The following is a 15,008-nucleotide window of genomic DNA, read 5'->3' as shown; positions in this document are numbered from 1 at the left end:
CTAGACAAGGCTTGACTGGCATTTCGATGTAGCCAAAAGCATGCTGTATGGGTTAGAACTTTTGTCTCTAGGTTTTGTTTCTTTTCAAAGCTTTCTGTTTGGGCTGTTCATTCCTGTACGACCAGTTTCTGTTTCTGTGTTACATTTCTTTTCCCGGCCAAACACATCTCCCTTTTTGTCTTGAAGAGCCACATTGTGCCTTGAACATAATAGGAATCCAGAAAGCTACTTCCATGACATTTGCAGTAGAAAAGAAAAGATGACAGAATAAAAAAAATCTTAATTTCAAATAATAAACTAAACATGAAGAGAACATAACTATTAATGCAGTTCTTGGAACATAAATACATTTTAGATATTGATTAAATGTTTGGGAGGCATTTTGATTTATTTGTCATTCAAGACTGACCATCATACACTTGAATTCTTAAGCAAAAAAATCAAATCACGAATGAGAAAGTTTATTGGGAATAGATGAATTAACCTGTTGAATGTAAAGACTTGTGAAAATCAAGATAAGAATAAATATGCTCTGCATTTCAAGAGAACAACTCCTTCATTTAATTGGTACAGTACATTGGAGACTGGATTGTTGTTTGCTGTCTGGGGTGTTCAGAGATCCCAAATCTAACAATATCTAACCTGGTAAGACATACAGGTATTCTGTCAAAGACAGGCCATCATCTGGGAAGGTTCAGGTCATAGTACAATGATGACTGATAGAGATTAAAGTATGATGGTCTAGGTAGGAATATCTAGTCATTCCTATCCAGGTCATAATCACAGACCTCCTGCTGTAATGACTGATGGCCTTAACTCACTACCCTTTCTGTGGGATCATCCTGGCATGACATCAAATTACTCCACCAGAATAACACATATCCTCATGCTACTGCTGTATCAGTAAACAACTGTTGTAGTTGTCCATAGAAATAAAAATATGAGTTGTACTGTGGATGCGTTACTTGCCAGACTTGAGTACCATTGAACACTGAACAATAATTTGACATGGGGAAGAGTTAAGATGATGTGTGGCAAGCAAAACATGCATTGTAGCCATGTTACCCTGTAACTCACAACTGGTAACCCACTGAGGCTAAGCAGGTGTGAGCCTGGCCAGTACCTGGATGGGAGACCTCCTGGGAAAAACTAAGGGTGGTGCGGGAAGAGGTGTTAGAGGTCAGTAGGGGGCGCTCACCCTGCGGTCTATGTGGGTGCTAATGCCCCACTATACTGTAAAGAAAGGCTCCATCCTTCAGACGAAATGTAAAACCGAGGTCCTGACTCTGTAGTCATTAAAAATCCCAGGGCGCTTCTCGAAAAGAGAAGGGGTGTTTCCCATTGGTCCTTACCAATCATGGCCACCTAATAATCCCAATAAAGCTTCATTACTGTTCTCCTCCCCACTATTAGCTGATATAGTGGTGAGCGTTGTTGCGTTCATCCAGGTGGATGCTGCACATTAGTGGTGGAGGAGGGGAGTCCCCATTACTTGTAATGTGCTTTTGAGTGGAGTGTCCAGAAAAGCACGATATAAGTGTAAGCAATTATTATTATATACAGCTTTTATTATTTCAAATGATGGCCAAACACGACTTTCATGATAAACCAGCATTGATTCACTCACGTCTGTTTAGAAACAAATACTGTACAGTATGTGAACCTACTACAAGAAAGATGTACGACCTCTACAACGAACTTGTTTTTCCTAATTTATATCAATGATCTAGATTCTAGAGTAGTAACTGGTCAAGTCTGCAGATGATACCAAACAACAAGATTTGCAAATACAGAACTGGATTTGAGAACTACTGTTCTAAACAGTCAGAACAAAGAGTGTAGGAACAGTAGACAAAATTTAGAACATAATCACTGCAAACATTATCTGAAGAAAAAGATAGTCTTGATCAACCCAGAGACTTTATTTACTTTTTGCTTGGGAATTTACAGTACTGTAGGAATATGGTAAACTGTTACAGTGATCTAACCCGAGTCTCTTTATAATGGGGTCTCATACACAAGACAGAATAGCACATTGCATGCTCCCAGTTGTGATCATTTTCTTCTGTGAAGATTATGAATGTATACTGTGTGCTGTCAGTGTGGTTTACTGTAAGCATCTCCCTGCAGTTATTTAAATGTTTAAAATTAAGATTGCTGGAGCAGAGCAAGGAACAATAGGCACCATTAGCTCTTATCTACAGAAGTAGTAACCAAAACAAATCTCAAATGTAACCCACTATGTCATTCAAATGAAACATTGTAATGAATTATAATATAGAGTATTTTCCATACCCATGCAATCTGTTTGTATTGATGGGTAAACTTACATTTTTTTAAAAAAGATCTGTTGTTATACTGGCTTGTAGTACAGAGATCTAACAAGGAAATGACGTCTTTTCAGAACCCAATCTTGTAAAATTTAGGAAAAACACAATAGAGTAAAAAAAAAGAAAAGCTTGTCCTAAAAAAGGGGCCCTATAGCTTAAAATTCACTTACCTTCAACTTTTTCACATTGATGCAGGGATCATTGGAGAAACTCTCTGTGTCTGCAATTTGAATATCAGCCTTTTCCAGCTCATTGGTCAGATCATTTCTCACCTGTCAGTGAAAGAGAGAGAAACAGAACAAGAAAATTCATATGTGACTACAAGTAAAGTTGTAACTTGGCCTGACTTCCTGTAAAAAAAAAAAAATTAATATCCTATTTTTCTCCAAAGGCTCAACCTGACTGATTCTAAAATCACCTAAATGTTTTGCATATGTGGCCTGGCTTCACAATTATCATTGTATCCATCATAGAAGCTAATGAGTGTGAGCCCAGCAGAGACCTTGACGTGATAAAAATGAAATATGCTTTCAATTACTTTCAATTATCCAGTGGTCATGTTACAAATGATCTTGATCATGATCTGTTTATGCAGTTCTAATTTATTTTAGCTTTCATTATGTAAATACCTTCTGAACTGTCATTCGTACAGTAAGACAAAAATCTTAATTTCAAACCAAGACAGCAATAATTTTCAAATACAATATAATGGCTTCCAAAAAATCATTTAGCAGGTACAATTGCATGAAACTGGAAATATTCTGTATTTGTGCCAAACTCCAACAATCAGAAAATGCATTGAGGCATTGAGTAAATGTTGAAAGATCAACAGAGAAAGCCTTTACTTAGCAGTGTAAAATCTGAATCTGATTTAAGAGGGACAGTTTTTGCTGCAAAAATTGTTTAAAAAAAATGTTGGAATGAGTTAAATAATCAGGTTTATATTAAAACCAGGTTTATATTAGAAACACAAATTTTGAAAAAAGGAAAAATAAAAATACTATTATTCCAAATCCTTTTATATAGATCAATCTGAGCACTACCATGATAATAGTGTATGATGAAAATTGCATTAAGGCAGATTTCATGTATACTGTATACTGTATGTACTGAAACTCTGCAAATAAAGTAAAATTGATCACTTCAGAGAACTTTGCTATCACATTTCAAGAAAACACCATGTCTGGTCATCAGAGACTTACTGTATACAAAAACATGAGCAATGGTGCTGTGAGGCACACAATAGATTGGGCTCACAAAAGGAGACAGACATCTTGGGAGTTTGTCATACTGTCTTCTGTGCTTAAGCAAAGAAAAAAAATATTTTGAGATTTTAAAACAAATATCATTAACTTGTATGACCTTTAGGTATTTTCTAAGGAGACAAAAGGATTTTACTGCCAAATGTTATTATTTTGCTGTGAAGCACTGAAGCATTACAGTATAGCATAGTACAAGTATCATTTCAAAAACACAGGGGGTATAGATCAATAAAAGCACTTCTGTGAGGTGACACTTCCATGTCGTGATGTTTTTTAGCCTACTCACCAAATATCAGCATGCCTTTTACTTTCAGGTAGATGTTCTCTAATGGCTTGGAAAAAAAAACAGCATTTACTGTATACAGTATTTAAATGAAAGGGGTGGAGCTAAATCTGCCTAGTTTTAAGACTTATGGATTGCTCACTGATGCTGCTTCTGCATGTGCTCAAATTGTGCAGCGCACCAAAACAGAGAGAGGAACAGTCAGAGAACTGAAAGAAATGGACATACCTTCTGGAAATATGTATATATAAAACAGATTAGCATGGTACTTTGTAAAATGCCCTTATTACTGCCTCTTAAAGTGAGATTGAAATCCTTCATAAAAGGTAGAGTGCTTAGAAAATATAGGGGTTTCATAAAGAATTCACAGTCCTTTAACAAGTAAAATATTAGAACTGTTTAGCATATACAAAATAAAATATAGAATTGTTCTGACAGTGTCATTCTGATCTTCATTTCAGACTACGCATGGTCTATGTACAGTGTACTGTATATTGTCTGGATTTTCTCAGACAAGCTAGTTTTGTACAAATCTTTCCTACTATCTGTGAAAAGGAAGCCCAAGCTGTATCTACTGTAGTTAATCTCTACTCTCCACAAACTCTGACCGGAGACCTCCCAAATACACAATTCAAGTGGTATTTCAGGACTATTTTTTTAATACCTTAACTCACCAAATGCCAAAAATGCTACACCTTTGAACAGTCCCATAAATTATGTGTACTGTATCTCAACCTGTTCCACAAACATTTCCAACATCTTTTGCTTTCTTATTGCATTTGTATTTTAGGACTAATGAATAGCTCTATTTTTCTAATTAAACAATCCTATTCTTTGGTTCATACAGTATGTACCACAGCATACAGTCCCACCAGGCTCCATGGTAACATCTACACTGTTTTCTCTATATTGTTCATGCTTCCAGTACTGGACACAATCAGGAAACAATGTCCTGTAAACTTTCACTGTCATGCTGATGACATATAATACAGTGTAGTACGTAGCTGTATTTGTATTCATAGCTCCTGAGCCATAAGCAATCTATCCTCCAATTTTCCTGAACCCTGGACTGTCTGATCTAAACTTACAGTGGATTGGTATAGCCTTAGCCCCATGTGCCTCAAAACATACTTTAGGTACTGTATACTGCTATGAAATATCAAACTGCTCAGTAGTGAAAATGATTAGTTCCTTTTCCTCTTGATTCATCCCTCAACTGAGGCAATAGCCATCTCTATAAAATTAAAAGCTTGTACTGGGCCTCACATGATATCATGTGAGAGATGTGCCACTCCTCTACATATCATTAATTCTCTAGTAAGGCACTGTGGGACCAGCATTGTTTCAAAAGGTGAGTGGTAGACCCATATTTCCCTACCACACCATACTGGCACTGTTTGAAATACAATTTGCAATGTGTTTCCACCTCTTCAATGTTTTGAGTGGGATGGTTCTGAGTACATAATCGCTCCTGCTCCATTGTTTGCTACCATCAGTGATTGTTTTGTAATTCAGGACTCAGGAAGAACCCCTATGCTTGGAAATCCAGTGTACTAGTTTCTTGATCAACAAAGGCGACTCTTTCAGTCTGAATTTTTCAGTCTGAAGAGGATTAAGTATGTTCAATACCCTTATTGCACTCACAACAAAGCATGTGTTCTCAAACAATCATGTTTCAACAATTAAAGATTCTCTCCATCAAGAATGGAGAATATCAAATACCTATTTTCTAAAACCAGTTGCAATTGCTCTTATCTGATGACACACACTTTAACTGACAATAAATAAGTCAGTGATAATTATGTAGGTGACCAGTCCTGAAAAATAAACTGTTCATAACTGGTTATGTAAAATATCCATATTTTAAACTTAATTCTATATAATTAGTCCACTGTTAAATCTTAATTACATAAAATTAACTGTTGTTAGTTTTATCTGCTGATTGGCACTGAAAATAAACAATGATCACCCACACTTTGGGGCAAAGTAGCCTCAGTATTGCAAGTGCTTCTCCCACCAATGCTATTACAGTATGTTCTTCTGCTTTTATACTGTGGATAAGTACTCTGCATGGGCTTTACTGCTTACAAATGCCTACAGTATGCATCAGAGTGATGCACAAGTAGATAGCATAGTTAGTGCAAGCAGAGGACACAATACAGAGTGCAAATCACATTGAAGCAAATTTTCAAAATATCTTCTGAAACATGAACAATCAGCTTTCACAGATCACATGACATCATTTGGCATAAAAACAATGAGAGAGTGTTGCTCCTGCAGGATACCATGCCTTACATCACTTGCTATCACAGTATAAAATAGTGACTTACTTAAAATCCTGCTATAGCAATAAGACTTTAAAATATGAGAACAACACCAAGAGCAAAAATGGCATTAAACGGCAGATACCTTTTTTTCTTATAAAATGTAAAAAATGTACTTGGATACTTTTAAAAGTCTATTAGTGTTGATCTTTTCAATATTTAAATTACTACAGTATATGGTTAAACATGCACTGGAACAGAGAAAAGGACACAACCTTTGCCAATTGTTTGCCAATTTATAATTCAAACAAAGCTGTAGAGAATGGTAAGCTAATGAACAACCCCAATTATCTTTTGGGAACGCTGAAGTTCAGCTTTGGAGTTAATTGGTTTTCAGCCTCATTAGAACCGCACCAATTTCGAGTCTGGCCGTCTGTTATGTTTTTCTTACTGAAAGATTCTTGCATTGGAACAAAGAAACCATCCAAAGCCCTTTGACATACAGACTGTCAATAACCTAACAATAGCCCATACCCCCTGGATCAATACATTCAAAAATGTCTATTCATTCATTCACAATATTCGATAATGCTTTGTCTGATTTCTCATAAATTATTAAAAGAAAGGAATTCTGAATATTTAAGTGTAGAATTCAACTGTAATAAATATACGCACTCATATAAACGTTACTAATTTAGACTGGACCAACGGTCCATGGGCTCAAATCTTGGATGGAACTCTGCTGTGGTAACCCTGAGCAAGGTACTTCACCGAAATTTACTCCACTAAATGCCCCTTTGTATACAGGATTTGACCACTCTCCAGGTTGTCATTGCAATTGAGGATTCAGTCTACATTAACTTATGCAGGCAAATAAAGCAGTAAAGAAATAAACAGAGACCTGCAAAGCTCAAGAAACATCATTTATTTTTTATGTTGCTTTATTAGCCCTATACAATTTCTTGCATTAGGAATTCACCTTTTCACATATCCCAGCTTGCTCTCCATGAGACATAGACAGGGAGAGAAGCTTGGGGTCAGAGCGTAGGGTCAGCCATTGTACAGCACCCCTGGCACAGCTGGGGTTAAGCATTGTTTTTTAGTTCGGGTTTTGGATAGGATCTTAAAATTCAATAAATTTTCCCATACTTTTCCCAAACCACACACAATGTTTTTTTTATGTGTTGAAATTAAAATGATTTCTACTGTAGTTGTATGTAATTGAGAATGGCCGCCTGCATTCTCTTTAAGAAAGTGCTGTGTGAAATCTGGATGCAATAACTATTTTAGTGTTACTCTATATAAACATCGCTTAGTTTATTGCAGCGTCAAACAGATAGTAGACTAACAGTTCTATTTATAGGCATGTTCTGAGTCGAGTAAGGTGGCTGTGGAGACAATCACATGAATTTTTTTCAGCAACATGAAGAAAAAGCACAACACAGCACCTCAGAAATGGCTCTACATTTGTTTAAAATAAGAGTCCATCAAATTAAATCTCATAAAACACATCTGAGTATACTTCAATATGGCATCATTCTGTAGCAGCTGTACTTACACTTACTGCCATAAATTCATTATCAACGCAGTGATACAGTATGTAAAATGTCTGCAATGTTGGTGAACTATTTACTGTACCTTCAATGTACCTTCAATGACCTGAAACCATATAGTATTAAAACTGTTTATTTCAGTCACGTCTTAATAATGACACATTATTAATTTTAACAGAAATTAATTTATTTTAAATTTACCAACCATTTAGCTCATAACATTATTTTCCCTATTTCATTCTATATGCATTATTCTAAAAGATACTGTATATCTCATGGTCTGTTTTCCCCTGAGTTCCCTTTTCAAATTTTCTCCCTGTGTATTTTCCTTGGGGATTTTCTTTGGATTAAATTTATTAAAGGTGTCGCTGTGAGTCATAAAAAATAAATTGAGAGAATGTATGCAGTATTTCAGTTATTACAATTACAAAAAGCGGAAAATGTAATGTCTACACACTGTAAGTAGCACTTATTGCTCTGATGCTGTACTAGTATTTATGCGCTAATGGGCCTTAATGTACACTTTCTAAACAGTATTGACTCTGTACAAATTTAATACAGAAACTGCATTTTTGTACAGATATCCTGTGTCCGCCATCTCCACAGTATCAAAACAGTATTGCCAGCAGGTTTTCTTTCCCACATACAGTATCTACTCAAGGACACACATACTGTAGCAGATCTGCAGCATGTGGGAAAGTGGAAGATTACTCTGCACAATGTAATGATTAGACAGTACCAACTCATTGGGGGACTTTGATATTTGCAAAGTTGTCAGTGTCTCCAGAGAGACAAAATCACATTGCTAATTTAAAACAGCAGTGTTTAGGACAGAAGAGATAGGATTGGATGATGCCGCTGTTTTTTTTTTTTTTTTGTACCGCGAAACTGTAGGGTCAGAACACCATTACTTCTCCTATTTGGAGTTCCAAAAATTTGAACAAAGTTCATCCAGCTTAATAAAATGACTTTTGAACCATGCCCTAAATTATCTTAGAATGTTTGAATCCACATGGAAAACATTCATTTTCAATGTCTAAAACATCTGACTGCTTCTCCTTCTAATATACAGTAAGTAAAACAGTATCAGTAGGTCATCATAAAAACAGAAACTGTAATGAAACAATGACAATATTGAAACAAGTGCTCACTTTAAGTAAGAAGAACATGCCATTGCAAAGCAGACTGTTTCAAACCCACATAAATATACATTATTTCATATGGCTTCAGCTCTAAACAACAAAAAATACACAGGATTGATCATTTCCAATACAGGCTTAAAGTTATATGAGTGTTTTTTAAGCTCAGTTGAAAGGCGGGGATTTGATTTTTAATGCAAGGACCATTTACAAGAAGTTCAAAAGTAGGAATGAAGAATTTACATAAGGCATTTCATCTGAGTGGAAAAATAGAACATTATTTTAAAGTGTTTTTTTAAATTGATTATGTGATAATGTAATTGTATTTAAAGTTGTTTTTCTTGTTCAATATGACTTTATCCCTCCTACGATAGGTGAAATACACAGCTGATGTTGACATTTTTGCAACATGTTGGAACTTGAATGCTGAGTAATATCCGATAAATGTGTATTGTGACTCAATTACTCTGTCAAATCTGTTTTCAAGCATCACTGCACTACATTTGACCTTCACCTAAAGAGTGCCATTTGTGTGGTCACCAATATACTGTATACTGTTAAAATCTTACAAGCACATAATTTACTGTTTATCCAGACTAGTGTGAGGATGTCTAGTGTGAGGAACTGTGCCAGCATGCACTGGCTACAGAGGAATGATTTCCACGCTGTGAGGGAAAAGAAGAAATACTGCTGGAAGTAAGGTAAGAAAATAAAGCCCGGGAGAAGGAAGGCAAGTGAGAACGAGTACACAGGTGAGAAATAGTGTTCAAAGGAAAGAAGATCTGGGGGAGAGGTGTGAGAAGCTGAAATCTGTTAACGGATGGAAAGGATGTAAAAACAAATTAATCTATCACTGAAAGAAGGGGGGCAAAGTGCTATTTATGTCTAAGGATAATAATTGCTAACACTTATATAGCACTTTTCTGGACACTCCACTCAAAGCGCTTTATAGTGCGCCAGAACGCTCACCACACATCAGCTATCAGTGGGGAGGAGAGCAGAGTAATGAAGCCAATTCAGAGATGGGGATTATTAGGAGGCCATGATTGGGAAGGGCCAATGGGAAATTTGGCCAGGACACCGGTGTTACACCCCTACTCTTTTCGAGAAATGCCCTGGGATTTTTAATGACCACAGAGAGTCAGGACCTCGGTTTTACGTCTCATCCGAAGGACGGCACCTGTTTACAGTATAGTGTCCTCATCACTATACTGGGGCATTAGGACCCACATGGACCACAGGGTGAGCGTCCCCTGCTGGCCCCACTAACACCTCTTCCAGCAGCAACCTTAGTTTTTCCCAGGAGGTCTTCCATCTAGGTACTGACCAGGCTCACACCTGCTTAGCTTCAGTGGGTTGCTAGTTGTGAGTTGCAGGGTGATATGGCTGCTAAGGATCTAGATAAAGATTATCTAAGGATAATCTTCGCCATAAAAAGATGCAGCCTGAAAGGTTTGCGAAATCTTGGCTCAGAGAGTTGAAACTGTCGGAGACTATCGTTTTAGGGAGATCTGTGATCTTCACTGCTCTGACATGTTCATTGAAACAGTCACTCATTCGTTTTTTAGCCATTCATCCATTTTCTAATGTCTTCATCCAAATCCAGTATAAGTTGCAGTGCCGTCAGTGGCCACAAGATGGGACACACCCTGGACAGGATACCAGTCCATTGCAGACTAGTCTTTTATATCCTACAAAAATCCCAATTTATGTCTACTATGGAAAAATGGTACATCTTCCCATATATTTGAGGTGATCTGGTAACAAAGGATTAATGTCCTTTATTATTAGAACTTTTGATTCAATAATTATAATAGGCAAATCTGGTGATCAATCAAAATCGATAAATGGATTAACACTAGAAAGAGAATAAAATAAAATTCAGTAACATCTTACAAGTGTCTGTGTTTTTCATGTAATGCCATGCTAATGCAAAATGAATATATGGGGCTGTTAATATAACTTACTCTGTTCCTCACAAGTTAATCCCAAACAGCCACTAATTCTAAAGTGTTACTATTTTTTATAAAGAATGTTACACTGACATATTTTATAATGTTAAGGAAATAATAAGGAAGGAAATTCCTTCTTTCTTTGTGTCTTGCCTCTAATAAAACTGAAGAGAGTAAAACACTGCAGTTCTTTGAAATGAACTATAAAATGACAAGAACCAAAAGACAGACTGAATGCATAGTACTATGGTATCAATATAGGCCTGGAAGTGTAATTTCCTGTTACACAGAGATGCAGGCTCAGGGTCAGCCCTTGTCATTGTCTACAGACGTCTAGGGAATATTGCGTATTTCCGGGTCTCCTTTAGAACATTTTAAGATTATGTATCTCAACATTTTATATTGCATTTCATGTTTAAGTTAATATCACATCTACTGAATATGTCAGTCTGAACTATTGTTTCTTGTGCAACCATAAAAATACAAGCACTGAGGCTGATTGACCAGTTTTAGTGTTATTTCTGCAGGGTGTTTCTAAACGTCTTCTGCATGTGAAAAGTTTATTTAGCACTCTGTGACAAGGATTATACATTGAGAATGCATATCATCATAAAATTAACCACAGTAAAAACACCTACAATATTTTTGTTTTCCTGTTTGAAGGACTGTTTTCAACAAAAACACAGCTCATGGGTTAATCATGAAGAACAGTGGCAGTCACACATTCACTGTGACAATATAGTGTGTAATACAGTATATGTACAGTATATGTATATACCGTAGCTGGGGAAATTAAAAATGTATATCTCTAGGATAGAATATACTGTACCAGAGATGTCTGTAAATGATAATAGGTAGAGGGTGTTATAACCAGATGGATGTATCTAAGATGTAGAGCTTTAGGTGGTTGTGACTAAAACAGTCAAAAGATATCAGTGTACATTGTCATCTCCTGAGGGGGCGTTCTTGTTTTTTTCATTCCAGCCTGCTGCATTAATGCATTTCCATTTCTGGTATTTAACATGTCATGTCAAATAATTAATGATCTGATAGTATTCAGATCCTGACAAAGTAAGCTTTTGAACTCTCCGTTAGCCCTTAATTACAAGGAGCTCAAATTTTAGCTGAAATACCCCACATGAGCCTTATCTTTTGTCAAATTACTATCAAGTACTATCCTCCTTTATGGATTACTCAGTGACAAATGTTAGTATTATGAAAACATACAGGGAAGCAATCCAGCTACGTTCATAACTTTTCTCTGTCAGCTGTTCTCTTGAAACTATACAGTAAATGTGCTCAAATATCAGCAAATAAATTTGATTTTTAAGGAAGGAAAAAACAGAGGGCAAGGAGCATAAAGATTCAGTACGAAAGAACATGTACTATATTTACTGATGTGGTGTGTAATTGCCTTGAAATTTTCCCCAATTTCAGGACTTTCAATGTGCTTTGGTGATTTTCCAGGTCGTGGAATGCAATGGCAGTCTCAGTCATTCTTCTCAAAGCTACACTATTAATCCCTAACTAATAAGCTGGTCTTCATTTGCCTGAGGGATCCTAATAGTTTGGCTATGGAGTGTATAATGTAGCTTACATACAGTATATAAGCTAAGACCTAAATGTTGTAAAATCATTTTAATTACATTGAAATTAAGGGAGAATGAGGTTAACATAAGTCCTATGTACAAGGAGTATTATCCTTTATAAAGGGATATGTTTTCCCCTTTAAAAATAAAATATCTTTGCCTTAAACCATATCTTTGAAGGACCTTTAACACTGGATAAAGATACTTTCAAATAAACCTCCCATGTCCAAACTGCTGATTCTTTTAAGCGTATACTCCACAGCCCCCAACACAGTACAGTGGAGGACTTCATGGGTGGCACCTTAGGCCCTGCCCAGGACAACTATACTAGAAATTTATCTCGCATTGCCACCGTTCCTCTTTAATAATAATTGCAAACCAGAGAACAGAAGGAGAAATTGGGGAAATGCAGCACCCTGCAACTTAAGACTGCCAACCTAGTGAAGCTAAACAAGTGTGAACCTGGCCAGTAACTGGATGGAGACCTCCTGGGAAAACTCAGTTGCTGCTGGAAGAGGTGTTAGTGGGAGTGGGAGTGGGGCCAGTAGGGGGCACTCACCCCGCGGTCTGTGTGGGTCTTAATTCCCCACTATAGCGATAGGGACAATATACTGTCAAAAAGGCGCCGTCCTTTGGATGAGACAAAACCGAGGTCCTAACTCTCTGTAGTCATTAAAAGTCCCAGGGCATTTCTCGAAAAGAGTAGGGGTGTTACCCCCAGTGTCTTGGCCAAATTTCCCATTGGCCTGTACCGATCACGGCCTCCTGATCATCACTCTGTTTTCCTTCCCACTAAGAAGTTATGTGCATGAGCATTCTGGCACACTCTGGCTGCCGTCGCCTCATCCAGGTGGATGCTACACATTGGTGGTGGTGGAGGGGAGTCCCCGTTACCTGTAAAACGCTTTGAGTGGAGTGTCCAGAAAAAACACTAGATAAGTGTGAGGATTTTTTTATGATGTTGATGATTATTAATATTTTTAAAACTGAGCACGAGAGTAATTATTTTACAGAAAAAGTTGCAGAAAGAAGGAAGGAGCTTAACAGGTATTGTACTGAAGCTGATGTCCTGCCTTCTTTCAATGAATCCATGGGTGAGAATCTTGAATTAAATGCTAGACATAAATGGGCCTCTTCTCATTCAGACCCTTATTATCTTATCTATTCACTCATCCCTTTCCTAACCACTGTATCCAATTCAAGGTTGCAGAGGAGCCCGAGCCTATAACAGGTGCTTGGAGGGATGCAAACACAGACATGGACACACTTACACTATGACCAGTTTTCCCAGAAGCCAATTAATAATAATAATAATAATAATAATAATAATAATAATTGCTTACACTTATATAGTGCTTTTCTGGACACTCCACTCAAAGCGCTTTACAGGTAATGGGGACTCCCCTCCACCACCACCAATGTGCAGCATCCACCTGGATGATGCGACGGCAGCCATAGTGCGCCAGAACGCTCACCACACATCAGCTATCAGTGGGGAGGAGAGCAATTATAAAGCCAATTCATAGATGGGGACTATTAGTAGGCCATGATTGGTAAGGGCCAATGGGAAATTTGGCCAGGACACCAGGGTTACAACCCCTACTCTTTTTGAGAAACACCCTGGGATTTTTAATGACCACAGAGAGTCAGGACCTCGGTTTTACAGTACGTCTCATCCGAAGGACGGCGCCTGTTTTTACAGTATAGTGTCCCCGTCACTATACTGGGGCATTAGAATCCACACAGACCGCAGGGTGAGCACCCCCTGCTGGCCCCACTAACACCTCTTCCAGCAGCAACCTCAGTTTTTCCCAGGAGGTCTCTCATCTAGGTACTGACCAGGCTCACACCTGCTTAGCTTCAGTGGGTTGCCAGTTGTGAGTTGCAGGGTGATATGGCTGCTACCAGTCAATTAACCTACCAGTATGTCTTTGGACTATGGCAGGAGATGGGAACACCAGAGAAAAAACAGATGACTACTGGAAGAACTCCATGCAGACAGCATCCTAGGTCTGGAATTGAACCCAGGGTTTCAGGAGCAACACTCACCACTGTGCCATTTATATTTATAATCAGCATTGCTGAAACAATGCTTTGACTTTGTCCCTTATAATTTATCCATGTTCATTTTTTTAAACATTTTTGATCCAACTGCAATGTTTTTGGTTGTGCGACTTTCAACAAAACCAATGTGGGTACGGGTACGTTCATATTTTTAAAATGTTGCTCCCCCTGAAGAACAGCTTTAGCAGAGGCTAAAGAAAGTGCTCCGCTTACACATAAATGACTTAACCTTTGCTCAGCAAATTGTTTTATGCTAATTTGCATCCAATGATAATGCTCAGCAACTCTCATGATGGTAATTAATCCTTTCCCCCCCCCCTCTCTCTGCAATACTCTCACTGGCACAACGTGATTGTTCTGCTCACGGTGCCATAAATAAACACAAAAGGAAAAGACTAAGAGGTTTGCCTTGGACATCCCTCAAGCTTGTTAGAATACACCATGTGGAAATGTTTTAATAAAACGAAACAAAAATCCTGATCCCATGACACCTTGAACAGTATACTTTAATTACTGTGAAAAATGGACACTTGCCAAAGTGGACATCAACACAAATTCTGGCTATCCACCAA

The 15,008-nt window shown here is 37.5% G+C and overlaps 1 protein-coding gene across 1 annotated transcript in view; it reads right to left on the bottom strand.

Moving 5' to 3' along the window:
• gabbr2 (gamma-aminobutyric acid (GABA) B receptor, 2) overlaps window positions 1-15,008 on the bottom strand; it is a 341,200-nt gene that overhangs the window by 135,890 nt on the left and 190,302 nt on the right. The window contains exon 4 of the mRNA XM_088601719.1: window positions 2,501-2,602. Coding sequence (XP_088457845.1) covers window positions 2,501-2,602 — 102 coding nt within the window. The remainder of the gene's footprint in view (window positions 1-2,500; window positions 2,603-15,008) is intronic.

Source organism: Lepisosteus platostomus, chromosome 12, assembly GCF_059453375.1.
Source record: "Lepisosteus platostomus isolate fLepPlt1 chromosome 12, fLepPlt1.hap1, whole genome shotgun sequence".
Classification (NCBI taxonomy): domain Eukaryota; kingdom Metazoa; phylum Chordata; class Actinopteri; order Semionotiformes; family Lepisosteidae; genus Lepisosteus; species Lepisosteus platostomus.
The sequence above is the reverse complement of the archived record's forward strand: the minus strand, read 5'-3'. Positions and strand labels throughout refer to the sequence as shown.